The sequence below is a fragment of the Strix uralensis genome, chromosome 11 (assembly GCF_047716275.1).
Source record: "Strix uralensis isolate ZFMK-TIS-50842 chromosome 11, bStrUra1, whole genome shotgun sequence".
Classification (NCBI taxonomy): Eukaryota; Metazoa; Chordata; class Aves; order Strigiformes; family Strigidae; genus Strix; species Strix uralensis.
The window spans coordinates 10,498,147-10,526,064 of NC_133982.1; the positions used below are offsets into that span (position 1 = coordinate 10,498,147).

A 27,918-nucleotide genomic window follows, 5' to 3' on the forward strand; every position below is an offset into this window, starting at 1 on the left:
TAGCTTTTCACTCCCTTCCTCCCCTTTTATCTTTTTTCGTTTGTTGGTTTTATTTTTTTAACCCCCTCGCGCTCCTCACTGCCCTCGCAGCCTACAACGAACAACTCACCCGATACTTCTTCCCCGCCTCAGACTACAAGTCCCAGCATGCCGCGGGGTGGAGGGGGCCCCCCCCCGCGGCCGGGGCGCAACGCGCCTGCGCGGCGCGGGAGGGGCTGGGGGCCGCCGCGCATAATGCGGCGGAGGTGGTGAGGCCCCCGCGGGGAGGGGGCGGGAGGAGGGAGAGTCACTTATAAATGGCGCCCAAGCAGGACCCCAAGCCTAAATTCCAGGAGGGTGAGTGTGGGTGGGGCGGGGGGGTCGGTGTGGGGAAGGCGAGGGTGTGTGTGAGGTCAAGGCTGAGGGGGGGAGGCCTGAGGCGAGGCCTGAGGGCGTGGGGGGGTGAAGGCAGAGGCCTGGTGGGAGCGGGCGGTGCGGGTGTGGGGGGGCGGCACTGGGGACCCCGGGCCGGCCCGCGGTGTGTTCCCCCTGCCGCGTCTCTCTCGGGAGAGCCCGGCTGGTGCCGTTCGGTTCCCGGCCCTCGCGGTGGTGGGTGGGCCGCGAAGAAACAAAGGAAGCGGTTTAAAGGCGCGGGGGGGGAATCGCGCTGAAGTGCCGCAGTCCGAGGGGGGCCGAGGCTCTGAGGGGAGGTGCCTGCGGCGGGGACAGCGCGGCGGGAACGGGCCCGCGGCGGCCGTGGAGGAGGCTCCTGGCAGGTCAATGATTGTCCCTCTCGCATCGGGGCTGGGGTGGGGCTGGAGGCAGCCTCTGCCTGCGGCCAGGTCTCTCCTTTGTAATAAAGCCGAGGGCGATTCCACCACTCCATCTTGCAGTGCTTGTGGCTCTGAGGCAAGCCTTCGGTAAGGCCTTTAGTTAGGCCAGGTTTGGACCCCGGTATTTGTGATCCTTCAGCACAGGGGATGGTTTGGCTTTTAGCTTTCACTATTCAGCCCTGACAATGTGAGAATATGTGGAAAAAACGAATTCCTGTAGTCTTTGTCTCTCTTCCTGTTCCTCATCTTTGCTAGCAAGATGTGGGGCCTTCCTATCTCCTGTTGTTCTAAATATGCTTCATTTTCTTGCAGGCATGGATGTTCATTGGCACTAAAGCTGTTGAAATCTCCTAAGTTTGTCAGGATTTTTATTTTCTGGAGTTTGAAACGTGGTTATTTATTCTTCCTAGAAGGGGAGCTCAGTTAGGGATCCTCATGCAGGAGGATTCATGGGGACAGCATTTGGGCTACTGCCGGCAGGTGTAGAATCCATTATTTACAACAAAGCACTGGATATTTTTTTAGGTGAATGAGGGCTAGGATTATGCTTTTTCTGAGACTGACTTTGCATACGTTTTGATTTTTAGATAATGGTTGCGGTCGATGCTAATATAGGTGAATGAAAATGCTAGACAGTGGTAAATGAGAGCTTACTTTTTCCTCTCTACCTGTCCCTCACTTTGGTGTCTAAGCAGGACTTTCTCCACGATTGTGCTTTATCTCTAAAAGCGCAGTTTGCAGAGGGCTGACTGGAAGCCGGCCATTCTGAGTGGCTTAGACAACACTGTAATTGTGTGTGTGTGCTTCATGGCTGCTTGTGTCGGAGCGTGTTCAGTCGTGCAGCGGCATTCCGCGCCATGCGGTAATGCCAGTGGTGTTATTAACCTGCAGAAATAATCAAGATTTTAATGTCTGATTCGTATTACAATAATTAACGTGAAATCAAGTGAACTGCAGAAACTAAAACCTAAGTAGAATTCCGGGCTGAAATTATGTTCACAGCTGTAGGAATATGAGCAACCTAAATATAGTGCAGAGTAAAAATTTTTAGGCTATTTTCCACAATGTGAATGTGTTTGTGATCTCAGCCGTAACACTAAAAGGGAGAAAAGTGCTGTGAATAAAGTTTCCTACAAGCCTAAAACTTAAATGCTTTATTGTCGCCCTTCACAACAAGTGAAAACTATTTTAATTGCAGATTTTCAAGCTAAACGCACATCAGAGTGGTAGGTAGACTTAGAAGTTATCCATATTGGCATTTTTCACAGAGCAAAGGTGAGGAGGAGACTGAATTTATTGTGAAAAACCTATAAGAGAGAGGAGAACCTACATGTCAGGCTAGAGGTATGAGTACCCCTTAAAATGAGGGAACTGGTGCATTTATGCAGGCATGAGAAATGAGATCAGCATTGGGGCAACTAGGTTAAGGGTTGTAGGTACTCCAGGTGTTCTGCATCTTGACACGGATTTTTTTTTTTAAAGCAAATTCAGAAGAGTCTCAGATGTCAGATTCAACTTCTGAGTTCAGGCAGGTTTTTTTCTTCTGTCAAAGCTGATGAGACTTGTGGGTTTTCTGGTCTGCTCTGAAGATGCTGGTTAGCCTGCTGCTCTGACCTCAATGGGAGGGCTTCATTGCTAGTTGGTCCACATTGGTAGTCCTTTATGCACAGATTGAGAGCCTCTTGTTTCTATAAATACTTTATTTATAAATTTATAAATTAATAAATGCTTGCTGGCCAGGTGCTGGTGTGGCAGCCATTTGTATGCATGTAGCTTGGCATTCAGGGGTGTTAACGGAGCGTGTTCTAGTATTTTCTACCAGCTATTTCAGCTGAAGAGCTGCTCTCCTCCAAACACTATCCTTGGGGTAAGGAATAGGTGTGGGTGTTTCGCTGCAGCAGTGGCGGTGTAGGAAAGAGTGGTCTGTGGATTCAGAGGTGAGGCCTCATGTGTGTCTGCTGTCAGCTGTGAGGGAGCAAGACCCCCTTAGGTTATCATGAAAACAGAAGAACCCTTTCTGCAAAAGTGAGATTCATATTGTGTTGTTTAAGAATAAAATAATTCTTGGTAACTGTGGACATCTTACCTAGAAGGACCTTGCCTAATAGTTAAAATAGAGATGTGTTTTCCTGTAGCACTAGTGAGCACTATGATGCCTGAGGATATTGATTGCTAGCCCTGATTATGAAGACATTTTCTTTTTTTTTTAATGAAAGTATTGAATGTCTCAAAATGGGCACTTCTGTGAGAACCTTTCTAAACCTCTTTCTTTCTTGATACATAGAAGCATTTTACAATACATTTCTGACCTACTTTTGTGGTGGTAGACTACTGTGAACACTTGTGTCACCTTTATGGAGAGCATGGGATCCTACAGATTGGATAATAATGAAGTCTTAAAGCATGACTGGTTCTTTCTAGTCAACGTAGGAATGAAGTAGTAAATTTATAGCTGCATCTTGTTCAGTTGGAGTCTGGATGTATTAGATGAGATGTGACAGGAGCTGTGCTGGTTGAAGAGGCTGTTGCTGTACCTGCTTGTTTCCCAGTCTTGCTGGTGAAGTGATGTCTGAATCCTCCCTCATCTGCTTCAGGCAAAGCCAGGTGCTTTGGCATCAGCCACCTGATAAACTGTGTAAGTGCCCTGACCCTGTCAGCAGTGTGTTTTGGGGATGAGTGCAAGAAATGCTGTGCCCTCACAGCCAAAAAAAATTGAGATGTGGGGCTATTCAGCTCCTGTTTGCAGAGCGAGTGTTTGTTTAGAGCCCATCTGGTGAAAAGTTTCATCAGTGCTGCATTATGTGTCTGTGGGGTAAAGAGGCAAATAAAGCCAGAATTGAACAAGATTCAGGAGAGTCAGAGTTAGTGGTACGATGTGCCACTGGCTCTGTTTGTCACTTGAATATACAGAAAGGATTTTTGAAGAGTAAAGGAAAATTTACAGTGGAGGGTACTTATAAACCTATAGCCCATGTCCTGGTCCTTCCCCTGCCATGTCATTCCCGAGCTGCTCCCAAGGATAGCAGCAGCTGGGGTTCTGTTGCTGGTGAGGTGCCGCTTCTGCACACCTTCCCAGCCCGGTCTGGGGACTGGCTGACAAATACCTGTGTCTGCCTGCTGCACAGCCTGCTCCTGGGGACTGACAGCTTTCTTCTGTCCTCTGTGTCCTGCAAACAGTGGCAAGAACTGGATGTGTGCTCCACCCTGGAGTGTATTATGCAGCTTGTCCCTGAAATTGTGAGATACTGCAGCTTTCAAGACGGAAACATCTGTACTCTGATATCCTGTGTTAAGTATGTTCAAATTCCCACAACGTAACCGCACAATAAGACCTTGCCATTGAAGGAAAAAAAAAAACAGGCTGAAGAATAATCTCTTCCTACTTAAAAACCACAAAGTGAACTATTTTCTTGCTGTTGCACAAACCTGGCATTCTTCCGTCTGACAAGTTGGATGGGGAGATGATGTCGGGGTCTCTTCCTGACTTCATTGAACTAGAAATACCAGGTGGTGTACTTCCTGCAGGAAAAAGAGTGCCAATAATGCTTGCTTCCATTTGTGTAGAAGCTTAAGATGACATCTCTTATGAGAGCTAATTTCCTGCTGTGAATCAAAATGCAATGTCATGGAGATTAAAAAATCCCTTACAGTAAGACAGTTTTACCTGATTACTTTTTGAGTACTTAGGCTGAAGTAGTCAGTTCGTATCGAGCCAGCATGTTTTGGTCTGCAGCTGAAATTCAAGGCTGTGAAGGGGTTCTCTGTGCCAGCCTTGCAACAGGGTGCAGGGGTGTCTGACTTGAGGTGGCAGTGGCTGGCGGTCAGGGCAGGAATGTAAGTTTTGGTGCCAGTTTGCTGAAGTCAGCAGCCGTTCTGCACAGCGCTGGGCAGGCTTGGATGTGGTTTGCATGCTGCTGTCCCTGCATGGGTGCTCTTCAGGGAGGGCCTCGGGGATCTTTGCTTCGTGGCCTAAATCATCAGAGCTCTGATCCTCTTTTGTACGAGAGTGCATTTGCTTTTCAACCAACCAGTCTGCTTCTCAAAACAGAATCTGCCTTTGCATTTCTTTCTAGGTTGATGCTGGATTCATTTGATGTGCTTGATGACAAATTTTACAGAAATGGCACATTGGTGGTGTTCTAAGATGTTTATCTGCAACTCTCTTTCAGGTGAACGAGTGCTTTGTTTTCATGGACCTCTCCTTTATGAAGCAAAGGTATGTGTGGTTGCTTATTGCTGCAGACAGTTCCCCCCCCAAAAAAGAATTCTATTAGTTTACCTGCTGTGCCTCACTAGTTGGGATTAAGGACTGAAACTAAACAAACACTTGACAGTGTATGAAATCAGTTTTAAATCCTGGAGCTCTATATTACAGAAAAAAATTCAGAAAACCCAGTGATACTATGCAGCTATTCTGATAAACTACTAAAGGCTGGGTGGTCTTATGTGTTGGATGTCTGGGTTCCCAGGCCACTGGAGAGCATTTTGCCCACAGGACCTGGTGCTGGTGCTAATGCATGAGCTGGTATGGTAGCTGCAGTGTGAGCTTTCTCGGAGATGTGGGTGGCTGGGTACGGTCAGTGCTCTTCAGAGGGGACAACACAGCAGAAGATAATGCTGGATTAAAGTGACAAAGGAAGTGGTGTTCTCCACTCTGGGTTTTTAACCGCAGAGACCATGCACTGCAGATCTGTGACCTGGAGGATATCCCTGCTGCTTCAGTTGCAGGCCCCTGCCGCAGCACTCCCAGTGATGTGCTCTTGTGGGCCTTGAGCAGATGTCACTGCCCTGCTGTCTGTTTTACTGAACATGTAGCTCCTGGTTTGACTGCCTGTTTCCACTTCCTCTGGCATGGGAAAAAAGGGCTTTTGTAGCTGTGTGGATTAGAAGACTTGCAAAAATTCCTAGGGCACCTTAAACAGATATTTGAATCTGTTAGGTTTTAGTGTCAGTAAGTGCTAACTGAGGGGACAACTCCAGAGAGGTGGTAGTAGGGAGGCAGCTAGAAGTACTTGACATCTCTTTTCATGCTATCAGGAAATAGTCATTCTAATGTTAAAGTAATGTCCAGAACATTGACAGGGGACGTGCTTGTCTAAAACATTTTCACTTCAGTGATTCTACTCTGTTCTCTCCCTTGCTCTAGAACTGGAGGACAAGTTCGTTGTGAATGTATGCTCAGAGTGTTGTCTTCTGCCAGTGCCTGCCCAGGTGCTAGTACAGAGAGGAGAGTAATCGAGGCTTCTGGTTTTGTGGAAACAAACTTCTGTTAGGAGCAATCTTAACTCTTTGGTGAATTAAACAGCCCAGAGCCGCTACAGCGGTGTGCTTCTCCCTGCTGTGCTATGCCCCTCTTCTCCTTTACACAAGGGTGGAGTGAGTGTTGCAGGAACTGGCTCTGCCACCTTGGTGCTAGAAGGGTTTTCCCAGTTGGCAAAGATAGCTTTTGGCTGGTTATTTATATTGATAACTGGGATCTTTCTGGACTCCTGAAATGGCAGAAGGAACTGGGTTTAATTTTACAAATGTACTTTGTAGGTAGTAATGAATAGTAACCTCAGCTTTCCTCCTGTTCCTTTGATCTATTTTTCTTCTGTGATTCTCAATACATGAGTTACTTTGTTCCTTGTGACCATATCCTTGGCTTCCCATAGCAAGATGATCAGAGAAGCACTTGTTTGTGTTAGAGTAGTATGAAAAATTATGGCAAACACTAACTGTTTGTACATCTCTGTATGGAGTTGTAATGCAGAGTTAAATGAGATTCACTTAAGACACCTCTAACCTCCAGGAAGGAAGATATTTTGGTACAGAAAAATATTTGAATCTTTTACTTCATGCTCAGTTCTTATATTTGTCAAAACAAGTAGACGCTTCCGAAGCACGCAGTCTGTATTTGGCTGGCATTAACTTCAGGACTGTTAAAATGAGCCCCTGGTGCAGTAGTATATCAAACAGGATTAGGATATCCTTACTGCTAGTTGCAAGTCTAGGTGAGACTGAGTTTAAGTTCCATATGTGGCATTTTGGAGGTTAGTACTGAAATATGATGTTCCCCTCTGACAATTTTTTTTTAATTGAAGAGGGTACACAACATGGTGGTCACCACAGTCGTCTTGAGACAGGCTCTGCCCTCTCAAATACTTAGAGGTGACTCAATTAGCATGGCAAGAAAATAGCAATTACAACTTCTGTGAGTAAATTTTTACTTCAATGGAAAAAAATCCTTAAAAAGGGACTAAGAGGTAGAGCCAAAGAGCGTGATTCTTCATGTTTTACAACATCCTCATTATTTCACTGTTAAAGTGGTACAGTGACATCTGTATCTCAGCACCTCCAGAACAAGGTGTAATAACTTTCTGGATGAAGTGCCAGAGTTGGTGCATTTAATTTGGTATAGCCAAGAAGTTCAGGGACGTGTGGTGGGCACATAATTAAACTACCTAGGGTTATGTGGTTTCTCTTCTGGGCTGTTTGGGGTTGTTTTTCAAGGCTTGTCTCTGGCTGTTTTCTTTTATCTACATGTGGTAGCTTGAGCTCTTACCTGCCAGGCTGCAGGGGTAGGAGGAAGTTGTGTTGTTATCGGGCAGCGTGCACAGTTATTCCAGCTCACCTGGACATGTTCCTCTGAGCTGAGGCAGGGTCTTGCAGGCTGCGAGTAGGGCTGTGCTAAACTATAAGGCAGATGAGTTTGTGAGGGACACTTCTGAATCTGAGTGATATTGTGGAGTGGTTGGAGGAACCTTGTTATGTACGTGTTCCTCTTTTAATGGGCTTGCCTTAGTATTTGAGGAAGCTACTGTAGTCATAGGTCAGTCTTTGATGGAAATAACTGTTTTTATTTACCTCACGTATACACTCTTAACCTAGAAAAAGCCCTTACTGCAACTCTTTCTACTGAATATAATGCTCTCTCTGTGGCTGTAGAGATCCATATTATTTATTTTACTTTTGAAGACTCCTCTACTTCAGCCAGCTTACCTGTCTGTGAGGTAGGGGCCTGCATGTGAACAAGCTCTCTAGTGAATGGCTTTTGGCTAACCTGGGGGTAGTGAAGTGACTGCTTGTTTACTCTTCTGGTCGTCCTCAGGGGTTTCTGTTCCTTCTCGTGACTGAAGGTGTCCCTTTGGATAGCTGAGCAGAGTTGCTTGTTTGCCTAGCCCTTCCGAATCTGTAAATAGGCAGTGACTTGTGTTAGAGAACTTACTTTCTGCTGTGAAATAGCTGCTGGTATTTCAGTTGCTTGCATGGAAATCTCTGCATGCTTAAACTCTGAAAACTAAAAAAAAATGGAAAAGTCATTCAGATCTCTTTGTTCTCATTGGTACTGACTGAACTTTTTTCCTCTGTTCCAGTGTGTAAAGGTTGCTATAAAGGACAAGCAAGTGAAATACTTTATCCATTACAGTGGTTGGAATAAAAAGTAAGTATTGCATAAAATGAAAGCAGTATTTCATTTTCCTTCGTGGGAAAATGCAAGTGTTGTCAGTTTGAATGTGAGCTTGATGGACTAGCACTGCCATGTCTGTGTCGTCAGGAGATTGTTTCTGGAATCGACATAAATGATTTTGATAAGCCAATGATTTATAGTAACACAGAGAAAACATTGCCTAACTAACCATTTCCTTCACAACTTTGGTTGTACGGACAAACTAGCTTAGGGTGTCAGTAGACTAGTGGGAATGCTGTAGAGCATTCTGTTCAAGCTTGAGAATAGTTGCTGTAATTCCTGCCTGGCAGAAATATCTAGTACAAAAACTTCCTTGTTATGTGTTGGTAGGAGAGGCAACCCCTACTGAGGTGGAGCAAAACTCTCTACTCAAATACACGGTGTACTTTACTTTTATACCACTTTTGGCAGCAAAGTTTGGTGGCAAAGGTTTGGAGAAGCATGCCTTACCCAAGGCTGTGTTCAGAATGGGAAAGGCTGTCTATTTTAGTCCTTCACAGGGGCAGGTTTACCCTGTATTTCAGTTCTTGCCTCTCATGCTAAGGTAAAGGTAGAGACACTTTTCCCTTCTGCAAAAATGGTAGGATTCTAGGTGAGAGACTGCAGAAGAATAAAGGCGTCTCCATGAGATAAATGTTGAGCCTCTTAAAGGTGAATACTTTCACGAGGTTATTGCTTTTATGTACTTCTCTTTTTTTAATTGCATTTGAATTCTGTTCTGCCACTAGGTTTTGAATTTAGGGAGAATGTAGTTTTTTCTTGGTGATTAAAAGCTTCAGCTCTTCAGACTCCAGCAGCCTTTCAGAGAGCACGTCCCTGTTCGGTTTGGTTTTGTTTCATTTCAATGCTGCAGACTCTAGAGTGAAGACTTAGTCACTAGTATCTTGATCTCACTGATGTGACTAAAAGCTGAATTTCATGTTTTAATACGTAACTCTCTTTAATGCATCTGCACACCCTCCCTGCCAAATGGACAGATAAATGTTTTATTGTAAACACCAACAGTTACAGGGACTGTAATTGGTTTGTATGGTGGTGGCTGTATATTAATGAGGCAGCATAAATTTGATACTTCCTCTCCTTGTTTATCTCTGATGAAGGGTGCCATAAGCGATGTCGTGACTCCTGCTTTTCTTGCTTGCGCTGTTTGAGTTTTTTTTGCCTTCAAGCTTCCAATTAACTACATTAAAAGTGGCGTTGCTGCAAGATCTAGACCACTGGGGCAATATGACTCCTTAATTTTGGTTTCTATATTTATGGTCCTTTGTTACTTGTTAATTGCTTGACTTCTTAATTTTTTTTGCAAATATCAACAGTTAGGAAACCAAAAAAGTGTCTTCATTATACGCTCTAATGTGCCGCACAGTTACATAGCACTTCTTTTGAAGGTCTCTTGTGGCTGTGCTGGCAGGAGTAAGACGTGGCTTAAATATCTGACCAAAGCACTAGCCTAAAAACATAGTCTTAGAATGTGTACAGCTGGACATGTGTTTCTCTGCCTTCTGGGTGCTGAGCTTGCCTTGTCTTAACACTCTTGAAGACCTTGTACTCCTGTAGCAGTATTGGTTTTGCCACCTTGATGCTCCAAGACAGGCAGCTATTGCCATAAAATGAAAATGACACCGAACTCTTTATTATATAGAGTTTTAACTTGCATACTTTAGAATAACTTGGCCACTTTTAATGTGTTTTATTTGAAATAAATTGTCAGATTGCTCAGATAATCCACTCTTTGTCAAAGTGGAATTCTTGCTCATAATGGCAATTTCCCCAACACCTGTTCTCTTAAATCGTTCACTTCAGATTCTTCAAATATTCATGCCATCTTGGTTTCCTTCACAGACAGAAATCAGAGCTCTTCTTCTTACAGTAAGATCTTATTGCTGAATTTGTTAACCTATACAATGTTGAAAATAGATAAAGGAAACTTGCTTCATAATATAGTTATGGCTACAAGCATCCCATAATTTAGTAAGTGTAGAAAATTTTTATTTTCCTGAGATGCTGCTTTTAAATTACAGTCCCCTCCCTCCTAAATTGCCCATCCTTCAAGTTTGGGAAACTCTTTGGAAATGGCTGAGGGTTGCACTTCCCTAGAAAAATCGTTACAGCTTCAGTCAGTGGGGAATGTGTTTGGTAACTTACACTTTCAGTTGTGCCAGTCCATGACCTGATACAAAAGCAGAGTTCAGTCTCAAATTCTGCAAAGTTGTAATTGACTGTTGCGTGTAGAATGCAGTTATATAATGTTTTTGAATGATCGTTTGATTTTTTAAATTTTTTCAGCTGGGATGAATGGGTTCCAGAAAGCAGAGTGCTCAAATACGTGGATACCAATTTGCAGAAACAAAAAGAACTTCAAAAGGCCAATCAGTAAGTATTTTTGTTAGAAGTCCTTGTCAGTAAATAATTTTTTCGTAGAACTCCAATCCAACAACTATATATCAAGGGAAGTTACTTTAAAAAAAAAAAAAAAGCCTTCAAGAGGTGTTCATATGTTCATTTATTCTCAAGATGCTTTGGCTTATAGAGGTGTGCTGATCTTTGTCCTCTAGCAGTTCAGAAAGAGCAAAGAGCTACTTAGTTTTAAAATGGTGATTTGAGGTTTTAAGGAAGGGTAGGTTGATGAAATGGAGAGGCAGCCTGATTAACTGCAGGTAGATCCTGTAATGAGGAAATTAGGTGGCTAAAAATGACCCTTATGCAGTATCCTTAACATATATTGTGAAGTGGTAAGAATCTTCTCAGACAGCTTCAAGATGCCTACAAATACTTTGATTTTTATGAATGCTAATCTTGTATTTCTTTCATAGAAATGCTTTTGAGAAGTTGTTTTGTATTTTCCAGAAGCAGTGTGCTGCTTCCACATGATTCAGAATAACAAGGATGGTGGAAGGGGAGGAAATGGGTGTTCATATTAAGTGTTGTTTGAAGAAGCCCGAATCTTGATAATGAGTTGAATTTGTTCCTGTTCATAACACACTGATTTGCAATGTTATTTACTAGACATTCTCTAAATGTTTTGCATGACCTGGTCTCCTTTGAGAGAAAGCAAGCTTCTCTTTCCATTATAGTCTTATTTACAAATTTATTCTTTTTAAAGGGAACAATATGCAGAGGGGAAGATGAGAGGTGCTGCTCCGGGCAAGAAGACTTCTGGTCTGCAGCAGAAAAATGTTGAAGTGTAAGAAGCTTCTTATTTAAAAAAAAAAAAATCCAACAAACAAAACAACCCACCTCCAAACTGCCCTCCCAAAAAACCTCCTAAACTTTTGCTTGTCAGTTTTACTATTGATCTTTAAATAGTGTTGTTCCTGTAATGGTTCTGCAGGCTAAACTGTTACTTCTGACACAACCCAGACAAAAGTTGTGTTTCACTGTTGTGATACCGAAAAGGCCTTTTTTGACATATTTCATTAAAACTGCCTTAGATTGTGCAGTGCTTAATACTGAATCAAGGTACTGAGTAGACACTAACACTCTGTACTTTTTTTTGCACTCTATTCCTCCTGAGTTAGTGAACTGACACTCAAAAAGTGGTGAGTCCTTGTAAGACTCGTGTGTCTCAGTGAATCAGTTTCTATATAGAATTTTACGATTCTGCCAAGCTGTGCTAACACTTCTGAATGAAATCCTTAAAATGCCTTGCCTTCTTTCTGTACAATTGTTAAAACTGCATTTAAAGAGTCTTTGTTGTGCTGTTTTTGACAAAACTAAACCCGTATGCCATTAAAAATGATTTTGCATCTTAAGAGACCAGAAGCAAGCTCAGACATTTATTAGAAAAAATGTCAGGGTGTAACTGTCAGATTTCTTTCATTCCATCCTTTTTGTTTTTCAGAATAGGCTTGTATGGTGTTATGTTTAGATTCTTACACAATCAGTACAGCTCTACTGCTTTGCTCATGTGCCATGAAACTTCTGTGTGGGGTAGTACTTAATTATGAAGATGGTCATTAATGTGATGTTTTGAACTCCTAATACACTTACGATTCTAGTTTTCATGAGGAAGCTGCTGAAATGACATCAGTTCCTAAGAAAAGCATTTGGCAGCAGCCTCAGATTTCATGTCTCATTTATGGGCAACTTTATGAAATATGTATCATCGACTTGAGAAGTGCAGTGGTAGTGGGTACAGCTGTTTTTGCTCTAGGTCCTGAATGCAGATTTCACTTTGGGATTAGTCAAAGCCTAGCCAAGGCTGTAAACTGGCTATTGGTCTCTGGACTGGGCAGGCCAGTGGAGCTGGCTGTAATGCTGCGTGCGTGCTCCCGTGGGGTCTGCCATGGGTTCTGAGCTGCTTCAACACCACGGGTTTGGTGTGCTCTTGTCAGCTCAGGATGGGCTCTGACAGGGACCTAGTCACCTCTTTGTCTTCATGGGGAGGGGGTGAAAAACCCAACCCAAATGTCTGTTTAGACAGTTCCTGATGGATCTAATTAATACAGATGTAAATTATGACCACTACTAATTCGGCTGCTTAAGGGGTTGTTGCACCAGAGTCATCTTGCATTTTAGTCAGTGGGAGTAGGATTAATTTCATGTGTAACTTTGACACAGGTAGGGATGACTCATTTGTAAATGTCTACAATCTGCATTACAGAGAACATCTCAATAGTAACTTCAGAATGAGGTTCCCCATACTGTCAGCTTTAGTCATCTTGGTAGTTCAGGCTGATGCAGTGAGATGAGTTGTTCTCTCTGTCTGAGTAAATGCTAAATGTTAACCTGGCTTAATCCTCTCAGCCACACCTGATAATGTTGCATCCAAGGGAGAGCCACACAGTGAAAATGACTTCATTTTTAGCCTCTGTGTAAATCGGAAGCTTGAAAGCATGTTACCAGGTCTGTCTTTACTCTCTGGTTGAAACAGGTTGGGGAAAGGAAGTGGCTTTGCTTTTTGCTGTCATCACTATCCTAAGCATGGAGGGTGGTTTCTAGCATAGCAAAACAGACAATAAACTAATTCTCTGAAACTTCAGTTTCATGTTGATTGGAAAAATTAAGTCCTTGATGGTGGATTTCCAGAGTTGTAAAGGGGAAGGAGGAAGGCTATCACCATTAGAATAGCAGTCTTGTGTTGTGACAGTTATTTATAACAGGGTCCCATATGCTTATTGCACTGATCTTGCTCCTAGTCTCTAGCCATTACCAGCATCCAATGCATCCTTCTAAATTAGACCTGTGCTTCTTTCAACAAAGTCTCCGTTTTTCTTCCCTCTTTGGAGGCTGAGGGAAAGACTTTGACTTACCCTAGCAATGATGCAGGGTTATGATACTGATGTATTATTGGCCAAACTACTGCTGCTAGCATCCTGCTTACAGCTAAAGGCAAGATGGCTTCTGAAAAATCTCAAAATACAATTCCAAAATAAAACTTCCGGATTGTTCTCTTGTTGTAAATCTAAGGTCCTTGGTAGATACATAAAGTACTGATGGTGGGGAGGGGGAGAAACTGATCGTGCAACTATTCTAAAAGGGTAACACTGTCAACCTATTTGGGCCTCAAAATTTACCTTTTGTAGCATTCTTGGAGGATCAAACAAAGGGAAAGGTAACATACATTTGAAACTTATCCTTCAGATAGCCAAACAATAATGGAAAGGAAGTAACAGTCTAAGCACACCTTATCCTCCAGGAATGTTCAGTAAGACTATAATATGCTGCTAAAAAGGTAAATTTTTGAATCTTAAATAGATTCTCTTTAAGGCTAAACACTAGGTCTGACATTCTTTCCTTAACTCAACCCCCATTGTGCCTAGATTTTTCAGACGAGATGGAGCGCATACTGTTTGCTGTTTGGAGACCCCTACAATATCGACGCGGTGAGTTAAGGATGGATTGTCAAACCAGGATTTTCATCCTGAAATCCAAATCTCCTTGCTTTCATAGATTTCTTTTAGAGACTCTTAAAGTCCTCAGTTGTAATAATATAAGCTTTGGTAGCAGTTCAGTTAACGATTATAAGTACTACAGTATATAATTTTGGTTTGGTTTTTTAAAAGCCACTATGGGTTACCTTTTTTTAGTTTTAGTTTTTCTGAAATGTTTACCTTTTCCGTTGGGATAGGGTACAATGTGAGTAGTCAAATGCATTCAGTGTGTCCGCTGTTTGAAAAGAAGAGGACAACTGACTTTGGGTTTTTGAAACTGGATAGTTGTGGAAGGTTATGGTGGGTCTGCATGCTTCCTGCAGCCTGGAGTTCTGCTTCCATGGACAGCGCTGTCTCTGTAAGTCTTGGGAGCGAGGCTGCTGTGAGAGGTGCTGTTAGAAATGCAAGGTTTGACCTTGCTCCTTAATGTGCTGTATTTTTATTGTTGGCTTGAGTCTGTTCAGAATAACTTTCTGTAAACTGCAGCAACTGGTTCAAAAAGCTTTTGAGACTATTTGTAAACAATATTTGGTCAAACAGAAATATGCATGAAGTGCAGGTTGTATTAATTTGTTTTTAAAATAATTATTCATCTTATATCTAGAAGCTATCATAGAAAATTTGGTATGGTTACAGCAGGTTGCCAAAACCAAAATACAACACTACAGATACTGGCTTCTCCAGACTTTTTCTATGTAGCTCTGCTGAATTCCAGCATTGCTACCTTTCATGGGCCTAATGTGATCAATTTGCAAAAAAATTAGTAAACAGAGTTAACGGGTGCTTGGAAAATAAGAAGGGCAACTGAGAGTGTTCTGGAGGGAAGATATGGCACTGAATGACAAATCTGAGAATAGCATCTGTTTTTAAGTGATTTACAAGCAATCACATCAGAGATGCTCTCAAAACAGTATCTCAACTTGGGAGTTACTGTTTTTTCTTCTAATAGAAGTCTCGTTCTTAATCTGAACATACTACTCAAAAGCATATGCTCCTGCTGCACGTCTCTTGTGGCATCCTCTGCTATCTTTGGCACGGCTCGTAGCTCTCACAAGCTACTTCGAGTCCTCTAAATGTCAAGCGGCATATGAATGCTGCCTACGTGTCAGTTGTCTGGGGCTGTGACAACAGTGGGGTGGCTACACCAGCTCAAGCCGCAGATTTTCCTAACCTTTTCTGCTCTCTAATGGTCACCAGTAACAAGTGCTTGGGGATAATCCAGTGGGTCAAGTCTAGAATGATGCGCTCCCCTGAATACCCTTTTTGCTTCTAGCAGTTTGTAATTAAGAGATGTTAGAGCTGGAGGCTGTCTCCATGCGGTGGGTATAATAACACTTTGTAAGGCTGTCTTATATTTATCTAATAACTTCTGAACCGTTTGGAGTTCTGGCATCCCCATCAACCTGTGGCATCATGTTCTTGTTTTAATTCAGTACTGTGAAGAGGGGAGGAAAGAGGATGATGACTCCTGTCTTTTTAATGTCTGCTGCTTTGGTTTTTTGGTCTTTATCATCCATCTTGAGGAAAGGTTGGTTCATTCTTCAAGCCTTATCTTTTATTGCTAGTGATCCCTCTACCCCGTTTCCCCTCTTCTTCCTGCTCAGTTGTCAGCTTGAGAAAGCCCTTGTCTGCCGGGTTACTCCTGGTATAGAAGCTGTTGTACACTCCCAACGACTCTTCGTTCTCTTTACCTCTTCTAGTTTTATTGTGTGCCTTCTAGGGTTAGGTTGCCTGACCAGGCACAGGAGACGTACGTGTATATAATCCTGACTTTGGTTTTCATCCTTTTGTTAATAATGTTCAATGGTTTAATTGAATCTCCATAGGAATGCTGCTTCTCACAGCTACTGACCAAGCTGCTTGAGTGGCTGACTTCATGCTTTTTTCACACTTGAATCTTTTAACTTTTTTATTACTATACACCTTGTATTAGGAGGTGATTTCACATGATTTCATATAGCTTAGTTACAACTGTTGTTTTATCAGTAAACTGGTACCTAATCTCCTTTTTCTGGCATTTACGAATGTATTGAACTCAAATGCCTGAGACCAAGCGGTAGCTGCCTTCATTCTCTGCCGCTCATATCTCAGCCAGCTATTGTAGGGAGGTTCTGACTGATCTCCAAGTCCCTTTAAAAGGCACATGGATTTTGGGAAAGGAAAATACTCATTATTATCCAGAACAGTTTTATCTGCCTGGTCACAGACTCCTGACTGTTGTGGAGTAAGTAAATCTTCCAAAGACTTGTTTTTTTCCTGATGTCATTTGTGTTGAATTCTATGTTCTAAGCTATTCTTATTTTCGACTGACAGTTCTCTAGACCTGTCCCAGAAGACACTCCAGTTTAGAGCTCTGAGCATGAACACCAACTCTTTTTGGGCAGAGATTGCCGGCTTCTTCAGGTGGTACCCAAGGTTCTGTGACAGATACTTGATTATCTTTCTTCTGATGAATGTCTGTGGAAAGGTGAAGTGCAGTCTTCCATGTGTGGTCTCCTATGGCATCCTCTTTAGTCTTACCATTTGATCGTGAACGCAGGCCTATTTTGGATGCTGAGATTGGAATGTCAGTATTACGCTCTTGTGGCATGGACTGCTTATTTTCCTCTGAGTCTGTCCCTTTTGATATATCACATTTCATTGTTGGGAGCTGTTGTGTAAGCTGTGATACTGTTTGTCTTCTACTGATTATCTTGTTTCTACACAAGTTTAGATGGTTATGTCAGTAGTTTGTTTATTTTTGGCTTTCTGATTCAGTCTCACATTTTGATCCCTAATACTTGACTATTCTTGTTATAGCTGCGTGTTCTTGTTCTGTTGAAATAAAACCCTGCAACGAGGGCTGGGTTAGCTTCTTGCCAGAACTGATTGCTCGCCCTGCTCACTTGAGGAGTACAGTGGGATGGATCCTTTAAGTTTGAGCAGTGAGATCTTCAGCACCTTGCACCTCTGTTCAGTCTTTTAATTGAAACTCTTTCCACAGGAGCTTCCTTGAAATTTCCCTGCTGCGTTTTAGTTCTGCTGTTGGTTTTCAGTGAAAAATGCCAGTCAATAGAGAGATACATGAATGAAGAACAGCAGCTGGGCTGTACTGGCTCTATAAAGAGAAGTTGATGAAAGTTTTTATACTGCTTCTATGCCGCAGTATAGGGCTTGCTGCTCATAATGTAGTTGGAGTTGCACAAAAGGATGTGTTTTAACCTATCTTAGGCTGTACTTCATCATTTTGTGTCACTTCAGGGCTTGCATTCCATTTAGGCTTTATCTACCATCATGAGGAACACGCATGGTGTTCTTCAGCTGCATGTCCCAAGATGAGTCTGATTGGCCTGATCAATGGAATCTAGTTAGCTAAGATGTGCTGCTCATCTCAGGTACAGCTTCTGTCAGCAGGGCTGTCTGTAACCTCTGATACAGATGCTGCATCTCTCCGGGATGCCGAGTGCATGGCATGCTGCAGTTACTGCACAAGCAGCAGCACTGTGCCTTGCACAGCTGCCTTCGCCTAGTCGAGAGTATCGTTCCCAACAATCTGCCGTACGGGCTATCAAAGGCTGCCAAATGCTAATGTTTTGTCTCTAACCTTAGCTCTTTCTGTTTGTTCCCTAACTCAGATTTGTCCTTTAGACTTTGCAAACAGATGGCTGCTTTGACTTGAAGCAGAGGCATATGACTTGAAAAATAAGGAATGAGGTGGGAGAGCACAAGCAACTGCCTAGAACGGTTTATGCTAGACTTTGTGCTTCAGTAACATAGATGTGGTTTGCTGTCTTAATTGCAGTAGCTCTTTAAGTACTTTATATTGCCTGTCCCAGTTTTTTAAGACTCTGCTTCTAGATTAATGCCTAACGTTATTTTTACCTTGTGATTTTAATTCTGGAAAGAACTCCCTGTTCCTCCTTGTTTACTCTAGGTTTGGAAGAAAAGACTTTCTCTTCAATACCCAAGTCCATTATCAGTGACTTAACTTGGCAATTGTTCCTTCTTCCTGGAGAGATGATCTTTATTCTGCCCACAGTTTAAGCCTAATGCTTGTTTGACTTGAAGCTTGAAAAAAGCCTTACTCTTCCTATCTTCAGACCTTCCTAGAAACTGCCTACTTCCTGACCCAGATAAACCCAGTTCAAAGCCTGAACACGAGAGTCACTTGAGATAGTGGTGAATTTCCAAGGAAATAATCTTGTACTGGTAAAGAGTTTTATCCACACAATCTGCAATTTTTTGAGAGGTTTAACTGGACTCCTATTAATAGTGAGCAAATTGGAACAAGGCTAGTAGTACTCTTAATGAACGTTTTCTGAAAATGGTTAGTAAATATACCAAGTTCAGGTAATAGCAAAAATACCTGTTAGGACAGTTTAATTTTGTCATTGATACTCTTGACATCTCTGAATATTTACATGTTGTGTGCATTGTATTTCAGGTGTCTTCAAATTTTTTTGGAGGTACAGCTCTTCATCTGGAATAAAAATAAGGGCTAAGGATAGAGACTTTAGAGAAGTGTGTAAATTAGAAACAATAAGTGTTGAGGGAAGCATTTGGAAGAAGATAAGTATTAGGGACAAAGCTATTTAGTACTGTTCCAAATGTTTCTAATAAGTGACAAGTGTAATCACAGTCTCCCCTAAAAGCTGATGATGGAATTGTAGGCAGTCCATGCAGATAATACTGATAGTGCTATTTAAACTTCCCTCCACTGCTGTAGTGATAAAACTGTGTGGTTTTTTTCAATGCTTTACTGGAAGTTAATTCCCGTGACTGAGATTTATCTGATAATTCCCAGCACTTCTGTTTCCTTGTCCCATATTCTGCCTCTAAGTGATTCCTAAAATACAGAAATAAAACACCTGCAGATCTAGCATTGTTTTCCAAGAGCACTTGGAAAGTATAAAACATCTGTAGATGTTACTTGCATGAGTGTCTGTACTGTTTTTAAATACTCATGTGTTCTTGGCATGCATTCTGGGGTTTTGTAGGTTTAAGTTTAGTGATTCCCCACAAAAATGGTGAATTCTAACCTGGTACATGAAAAATCTTGCACTATCTTAACCCTGATGCTAAGTCAGATCAGACAGTTCTTTCATGTGCTGTTATCTAAATACTCCATAGGCCACTGAGTATTTGCTTGTTGTTCTGAACTTGGACAATTTTTCTGGCTTTCTACACTCAATTCTTTAAGTACCACTGTCTTTACATTTGCAATAACTTGTGTTCTTCTTGCAGGAAAACAAAAAAGAACAAACAGAAAAGTAAGTATGTCTTTATTTTGTATATAAGTGGATATCCTTAGGGAAGGATTCTTAGCTGGAATAAGACCTTAAATCTGCCTCAACTAAGTTTACTTACTGTCACCTTGTGCTGTACCTCTTGGACTTCGGATGTCTCTTCCTCTCGCTCAGGAGAAATGCATGCTTTTCTGGTTTGTACGCAAGCTGCTTGTTTCAGTCTGTCAAGATTTTGATCTCTTGCAAATTAAAAGCAAAGCGGTATCTCCATGGAGCTGTTGAAACAATTTCGTTAAGTTAAACTTACTTTTTTTTATTGAGATGGAAATGTGACTTCTGCAAAGCTGAACTACTGGTTCCAAAAATTCTTCTGAAGGATGTTATAGATACTGACATACTGGGGTTTTTTTAGTGCAGAAACCTCCATCTTCAGATAAGTATAAATATTGTAGTTTAAACTGTCAGAAATATGTGGGACATTCAGAATACGATGTTTAAAACAAGAACAGAAAAACAAGTCAAAAGGTGACCTGAGAAAAATCTGAGTCTTACTTTTAAATCCTTCCAAATCTTTCTTTACTGGTATTTCTTAAGCAGCGTAATGTCTGTCTTCTGTACAGCTCCAGGAATTGGAGAAGGGAGCAGTACCAGTGAGACTCCTCAGCCTCCCAGGAAGAAGAGGGCTCGAGTAGATCCAACAGTTGAAAGTGTACGTATTTGATTCTCTCACAGGATTTTTGGTAGAAAACGGGAAGGTTGCTTTGCTTGGAAATACAGACAGCAATACTTTGTCCTGCAGTATAGCAGTGTGAAAAGTTACAACTTGCAAAACTAAGGTTCCCAAGTGGCCTTGAAAAATCTAAGCTATTTCCTTGTTCCCTGTGGAGCCTACAGGAATTACTGTAGGAATTCCTCAGTCCAGTGCTGTATTTCAGTTGCAAAAACAAGGAATATGGGTGACTGTTAGCTTGGACAGTTATCTGATAGTCTGGCTTCACTTTTTTCAGGAAGAAACATTTATGAACAGAGTTGAAGTAAAGGTGAAGATCCCAGAGGAGCTGAAACCGTGGCTGGTAGATGACTGGGACTTGATCACTAGGCAAAAGCAGGTAATTTGTCAAAGAATAACCTGGGCATGTATCAGTGCGGACATGAAAACTGGAATTTCATATCCTCAAGCGCAGCGTAGTGAAATCTCCTGTGGAGTTTGACAGCAGCCTTGATGGCTCACTTGACAGTTCTCATTCTGGTTGGATTTTAACCAAAGGTCACCTGTGAGTAGGACACTGGCTTGGCAGACTTGCATCTAAGCTTGTAGGATATGCTTGATTAGACCAAGTCTAAGCCTAGAAAGACAAATAATTTAAACTTATTTAAGCTCAAAGTGTGGTGCTAATTCTGAGCATGCTTGGCTTGTTTTGAACAGTTTACTCGGTAGAGAATTGGTCTGTAGGAACACCACACATGACGCCAGTTTTACCTCAGCTCCTTCCTGCCTTGTTGACGTGTCACTTGCTGCCAAGCTCTGCAAGTACCTTAAGTTGTTCTACAGCTCTGACAGAAAGCGGTCACTTAGGATAGTGATTCTTTAACTTCTGCCAGGCTGGATCCACATAAAGCTTCCTGATACAGTCAATTAAACTTTGCTTTCCATTATAAAACACTTTCATGAACTTAAAACGTATTATTGAATCGTGACTTGTTTCTTGTATGAAACTGCTGTGAAAATTGGCAATAAGCATAGAAAATAATACTGTTGAAAACTTACCGTTTGAAAGGCTGCAATTGTGTGCTGGAACTTACTCCCAGGTGCTGTCTCGGTTCTTACAGTCACAGACATGTAAAAATCTCAACCAAGTCCCATATGGACAAGGCTGACTTTTCTTGGTGAATACTGGCATCAGTAGTTTAAGATTTATATTCATTAAGGTTGCTGTTGAGCAGCACAAGTGTTAAATGGAAACATGGATATAGTCTGGGGTTTTTTTGGTATGCACAACTAACAGTTGGGTGTTCCCTTCATAATACTTAACCTGTTAATCTTATTCTAGAAATGTCCGTATGTGCATTGATTTAAATCTGGCATGCAGATATAAATGTCTGCAAAAATTAGACAACTTGTATTTGTTTGGTTTTGCTTCTTGTGTAGCTCTTCTATCTTCCTGCCAAGAAAAATGTTGACTCCATTTTAGAGGATTATGCAAACTACAAAAAATCACGAGGAAATACTGATAACAAGTAAGTAGTGGTCATTGCAAACTTTAAATACTTCTTTTGCTGTTGTTGTTGGACTTGTATTTCATGGAAAATTTAGTAAGGTTGTTAAATGTGTCCCAGCCCTATGTCCAGCCTCATGTTCCAAGACCAAGGTGATAGAGTTTAGAAATCTTTGAGGTGGTAATTCAAGAATGCAGTTCTGCTTTCTGGATATTATTTCTGCTTTGCCCACTTTCCCTAAGCCTTTTCCAAAAGGAGGCTGATACAAGCCAAGTGAAGAGTTCTTCACCCCTTCGTTCTAGCTCAGGCTTCCTACGCTGGGTGAATAAGTTCAGCAGCACTTGCTCAGTATGAGCTGAACGAGCTGTCAGAAAAGCTACCTGGCAGGTGAGCAAAGCGTGACACTGCGGGTGGACTCATGGAGGTAGAGGGGTGGGGGACAGGGAGGTAGATGATGACTTTTAAAAGAATCAGATGGGCAAAGCTAATTACTTTGATATCTTTGAAGATCTTATTTGTAATTACGCCAGCAGTCCAGCCCTGACAACAAACGAGGTGTGTTTATTCTTGAACGAAGCTTTCCTGTTTTAAAGGGAGAGAAACTAGAAATGTGAAGCTGTTTTCTTCCATTCAAGAGGAAGCATATTACTGACTTGTCGGGGTGTTTTAACATTCTTTCATGTAATTGCCCTAATGTCTGTTCTGAATTTGTTTGCAGGGTGGAGTGAGGGTTGTACTTCTCAGATGTGCAGTGTCACTGCTAATTCCTATACAGTTATTCTGCAAGTAGTTGTGAAGTTAGGGGCCTGCAGGAGTGTGGCATTGCAGGGCTAGGCAGGAAGAGTTGGTGCCTGAAATACTGGGTGGCTGTCCCTTTCCCTTAAGGAGGAGTTCAGTCTGATCACTTACAATAGTATTGTGCTTTAAAACTGGTGTGAGGGGGGATTAACTTTGGTTGAAAACAGAAGAGCTAGTAAGTGTCTTTATAAATACTGTTGCTTTGAAAGGCCTGCTCTAAGAGGTAATTTCTGAGTGGATGACTAAAAGGAAGGCTTTTCCTGGTTTGCCTAAACTCTTACTGAGTTCAGAACAGTCCGTTTCTAAAGGAGGTTTTGAAATGCAGCGCTCCCTGCAACTGTATGTTTTAAGGTCTCCAGACAAATTTTCTTGAAAAATCTGAAAGCATGTAAAAGATCTTTATGATTTTGGACCTGTCAAACCAACTCTCACTTTGGTCCATCCAGTCACTAAACAAGGCTTAAAGTGTTTTCTCTGTTCCCCAGGGAGTATGCAGTCAATGAAGTTGTGGCTGGAATTAAAGAATACTTCAATGTCATGCTGGGAACTCAACTACTGTACAAGTTTGAGAGGCCCCAATATGCCGAAATTTTAGCAGATCACCCAGATGCTCCAATGTCTCAAGTCTATGGTGCCCCACACCTACTGCGGTTATTCGGTGAGTATCCAGAGATTGAGGAAGAGCAGTTAGAAGTATTCAAAGGCTTCCTTATCCTGTCCTGAGTCTCAGTGCGTGGCAACAGCAGAAATCTGACAAGCAACTGTGAAATGTGGTTTCGTTCTTTCCTCACTCCATGTACCTAAAATGTTCAGAGCTGTTCAGGGATTTGGAATGGAAGTGGATTGTCAACAGTCTAGTTATTGTAGGTGAGCTTGGATGTGTTGGAATAGATTCCTGGGCTGCTTTTATATGCTACTGTGAGGTTTTAGGCAGTACTTAAATACTTGTTAACGTTGTTGTTTATAACTAAGAAGTGCTACTTCTTTTGAAACAGTACGAATTGGAGCTATGCTTGCTTACACTCCTCTTGATGAGAAGAGCCTGGCTTTGCTGTTAAACTATCTGCATGACTTCTTAAAGTAAGTACTTTTTATGTCTCTTGGCAAGAAAGAAAGTTCTGTAAGCCCAGGCTATTGTCATGTGGCCTATTTTCGGTGAACAGTTTCAGTGTTATATAACACACATTGTCTTGGGCCTGTGTGTGGGATCTTCACTGAAGATTGCAGTGGAGCTTTCTCAAACTCTGCTGTACAGGAACACAGGTAAGACTGGTTTTAGCTTCTCTCCAGTTACACTGAGGTTATTACTAGTTAGACATGTGTTTATGTATCTATTAGTCTGCACTTTGAAACTGTCCAAGTCTGCTACTTGTTTCAAAATAAATGTTGAAGTGTTTGTTTGTAGTTGCTATAAAAAAGCAGATGACAGTTACAGCAAGCTATTAAATTACACAACAGTTACTCAACAACAATTGAGCAAATGTTAACTGAACCTTGCTGGTGTTATTTCTGGGACAAACTGTCATGGTAGCTGTAGTGCATTGCAGTACTCTGTGGTGCTGTAGGCATGTTATATTTAGGACAAAAACCCCATCCTGAATAATAACACAAAACTTGAAGGTGAAATGTTTTTAAAAAAAAATCAAACATTTGATTTCAGACAGGTGATGAAATACTTCCTTACTGCTATAATGAACTGTAGAGTCACCTGTTGCTTAGTTCACCTGTAAATGTTTCCTGAATATGAGGTTCTAAAATGGAATTAAGCTTCAGTTTAGCATCTGAGGTGTCGTACCCATGTTCCCCCATAGGGACGTACGAGCATGACTCCAGCAGCTTCTGTGCATCTGTGCCACACTGGAGGAACTTGGTGTTATGCTCCTGCAATTCCCTTACACCTAGATGTAAGGACAGGTGGCTGGTCTGAAACTGTATACGAGCTCACAGCATTGGCACAGCTTTTTGCTCTTGCTGTACTGGCAGATTTTCTTGGTCAAATTTACTAAAGCCATAAACTTCTGTTTGTGGTTGTGTCACGGAGAAGAGAAATGTTCTGTGTACATTCATACAAGGCTTTAGTGGTCTGCTGGTAGGAAATACTGATTTGTAAATAATTAGGGTAACAAAGCACTACAGTGTTTTGCCAGCAAATACCAGCTTTTACCTCGGTGTGATTGGATAAGCTATTGGAAGTTGAAAGAAAACGCTCAGCAAATCTGAGAGCGCTCTGCAGTAAAACTAGGAATGGATCAGCTGGATTTCCAGGGCAGGCTTCCCTTGGGGTAGTCCTAGGGTCCTGAGTTGATCATAGTCCTTTGGGTAAGTCTGAAGTAAATGCAAGTGCTGAAGAGCTTTTGGCTGTAAAGATGGATGTGTGAGGCCAGTGCCTTGGCCAGGAACCCCTGAACCCATCCCATGAGATGTCATGGCACATGATCGTAGAACCAGTTGGGGGGAAAAGACCTTTAAGATCAAGTCCAACCATAATAGTAAGATGATAATAAGATAATGCTTATCTTCTGCTGTTGCACTTTGTTGACTGTTGCTGTTTTGCTCTACCCATTGTTCCTTTAGCCGTTGAGGTTCCATATTTGTGCAGACAGGACTTTACGGTGTCCTACTCCGCCCTACTCCTTTGAGTATGACCAGTAGTAAATCGATTCTTAGTACAGCAGCTGCCTGAACCTCAGATGTAAACTACTTCATTCTGTAATCATAACTGCCCTGTACTCACTTGGAGCCAGAGTTGCTTGACAACTTGTTGGGATTCTTTTTTTTTTTGGTGTGAGCGGTCAGATCTCTAATTGCTTTACACAACTGACTCTTTAGTGGATACACGTTGGGTTTCTACTCTTGATGTCATGTTCTGTGGTCTCAGCAAACACCTGACAAATCACTCATGTGATGCTAAACAACAGAGACTTTAGGCAAGAAGGTAATTTAATCTTTTCATTATTTTTCATAGGTATTTAGCAAAGAATTCCTCCGCATTGTTTAGTGCCAGTGACTATGAAGTAGCCCCTCCCGAGTATCACCGGAAAGCAGTATAATACTGTGCTGCTTTGCAGTGAAGTGCTAATTGGATCCTTGTAACACTGTCCACTTCTACATCTTGTTCTTCACCTTCCTATTGCACATGTCTCTTGCACAAATGATGTACACATAGTGAGTAAAGTTGTGTGTTTAAAACTGAACTGGCATATGTAAGTTCTGAAGATTTCTTGTCCCGAAACGGAAGCTTGGAATTTAACGGGAACTCTCTGGTGTTTCTGGCTTGCTACTGTTGTTTGCATCAATGGAATGTAAAAAGAATACATTATGATACTTCATTGTGTGAACTCTTCAGTGCTCGTGGGTCTGTCTTGACATTAAGATTTGCTTCACTAATTGCTTTATGGCGTAGTAATGACAAACGCAGACTCAGACCCGTGAGGGTTGTGATCACTCAGTGTTGGTGCTATGGGTTAGTCTGACTTTCAAACCCATTTACTTTCTTGGTGTTGGAAGTAAAATGTTTGGTCCATAAATGTATGCTTTTATTTAGATAGTTGAAGGACTGTGACTTTTTTATATTCTAACAATAGGAAAATGCATTATCATATTGTAGTGTCTTGAAAATTGTTGGTCTTTCACAGAGCTGTTTTACAAATCTTCAAATAAACTTTTTTAATTTCAAATGTTGTTTCTAATATTTGTATTTGCATCAGTCGCTGCCTTATGACAGTGTCCTGTCAAGTATGATCTAAGTGTATTGAGTGTAGTATAAAGTTCTGCAATGTTAACTTGGAGATGCTGTGTTTCTTTTTCATTTGAAGGACTAGTAGTTAAAGCCTGTGCATCCAATTCCAGTGGGGGAAAAGTGGATTCTTCTCCAGGATCATAATAGAGTCTGCAAGTAGTGATGATGCAGTTTCACTGCCTTTGTTGCAGGATTCTTAAAAGGCTCGTTCTCGAAAGCCCGAACCCCCAGAGCACACTTTGCCTGGCTTCTGTCAATCACTCTGCCATTCTAATGCAGTTTTACATGTATCATAGCACCTGAAATGGTGGACTGGAGGGCAGGTGAGGTGTGCTGGGGGTTGGGCCGCTCGGGTTGCTGGTTTTGGTGGCTTCCTGGAAGCTGTTGTAATTCCTCGTGCTCCTGATTCTTGTCTCAGTAGCACTGCAAGAAGGGCTGGGGCAAAAGCTGGAGCAGGTGGTAAAGAAATGGCTGTAAAGGAAACATGAACTAATGTTGCTGGGAAAGGTCTGACACTGCGAGGTGCCTCCTGTGTATTATTTTATGGGCAGATTTGTGTCGGGCTTGGCTTTGCCCTTTCAGTATCAGGCGTGGAAAGCTTATCTTGCTTCTTCATGTTGCAAGTTCCCTGCAAGCTTACATGCTTTTTCTGGGCAGGTCACCAATGGCATTAGCTCTGAGCTGCGCAGGACATGGCTTATGCTATTGTGTAAGTATGTCCTGTCTGGCTTTTTCTCTTCCCGGTGTGTTCCCCAAGGCAGCTTGTCTGCGCCTGGGCATCAGGAAGCAGGAACTCACTATTCCAGCCCCCTCAGTGAAATTTGTCTGGGAGCCATCTCCTGTTCAGCTCTTCTGTCTGCATCTCCCTCTGCCCTCAGGCCTGTTAAGAAACTTGTCTGTGACAGCTCATGTGGGTCAATTTTTTTAGTAACTCCTGTCTGTTTGTAAACTCTGTGCCCACATGCTTCCTCCCTTGGAAGCTCATTCCCCAGCCCACTGAGAAGGACAGTCAGCTCGGCTGAGCTCAGTGCATCAGGCTCGCTCTGCCTGGCAAATGCTGCCTTCCCCTGGTTCTGTGTTGTGGGACAGGATCTGGAGTTCCCTCTGAGTGACTTCATCTGCGGATAGCAAAGAGTTAAACCATCACCCTGCGACAGCCTTGTCTCTACATTGGAGATGGGTTTGACAGAGGGACCACTCGGTGGGTCAGGAACTGGCTGGGTGGTCACACTCAGAGTTGTGGTCAGCAGCTCGATGTCTGGGTGGAGAGCAGTGACCAGTGACCGGGGTTGGGCCTGGCGCTGTTTAATGTCTTTGGGGACATGGACAGTGGGATCGAGGCACCCTCAGCACCTTCCCCACTGACACTGAGCTGTGTGGTGCAGGGGACATGCTGAGAGAAGGATCCATCCTGAGCAGCAACGTTGTGTCAAATGAGATCCTGAAGCTCCTCCATCCCTGCGGTGAGGCCCTGCCATGAGCTCGGCTGCCCCGGCTGCTGCTCCGACCCCCCGGGATGGGGAGGAGAGGAGGTCGCAGAGTAGCTCCTGGCTGCTCGGGCCCAGCTCAGCCGTGGCCACCTTACAGGTGAGCACTTGCCCCCAGAAACACCTTCCTGCTGTCCTGTGTGTCCATGTGAGAGAGAAGGAGCTTATGCCAGGGAGTAAAGGGCTAATAGGAACCCCCAGGGGGCTGGAGACAAAGTTCATTAAGTCTCTGCGTGGCTCCTATTAACCGCAATCAGCTTTTGCAGGCGCTCGCCGGGCTCTACACACGCTCTAATGCCACGCAGGGATTACGCCAA

General features: G+C 42.5%; 1 protein-coding gene across 4 annotated transcripts; it reads left to right on the forward strand.

Annotated features, from left to right (window-relative positions):
- Positions 1-199: 199 nt before the first annotated feature.
- Positions 200-26,052, forward strand: MORF4L1 (mortality factor 4 like 1). Of its 4 annotated transcripts, XM_074880568.1 has the most exons (14): positions 200-336; positions 4,982-5,028; positions 8,168-8,235; positions 10,066-10,131; positions 10,549-10,635; positions 11,366-11,446; positions 14,025-14,087; positions 19,359-19,384; positions 19,981-20,069; positions 20,368-20,469; positions 21,510-21,598; positions 22,861-23,033; positions 23,371-23,455; positions 25,341-26,052. In XM_074880568.1, the coding sequence occupies exons 1-14, from the start codon at positions 297-299 to the stop codon at positions 25,423-25,425; spliced, it is 1,101 nt and encodes a 366-aa protein (XP_074736669.1). In that variant the 5' UTR covers positions 200-296; the 3' UTR covers positions 25,426-26,052. The 4 variants fall into 4 exon arrangements, with proteins under 4 accessions (XP_074736669.1, XP_074736670.1, XP_074736671.1 ...); XM_074880569.1 differs by lacking the exon at positions 14,025-14,087; XM_074880570.1 differs by lacking the exon at positions 10,066-10,131.
- Positions 26,053-27,918: the final 1,866 nt, after the last annotated feature.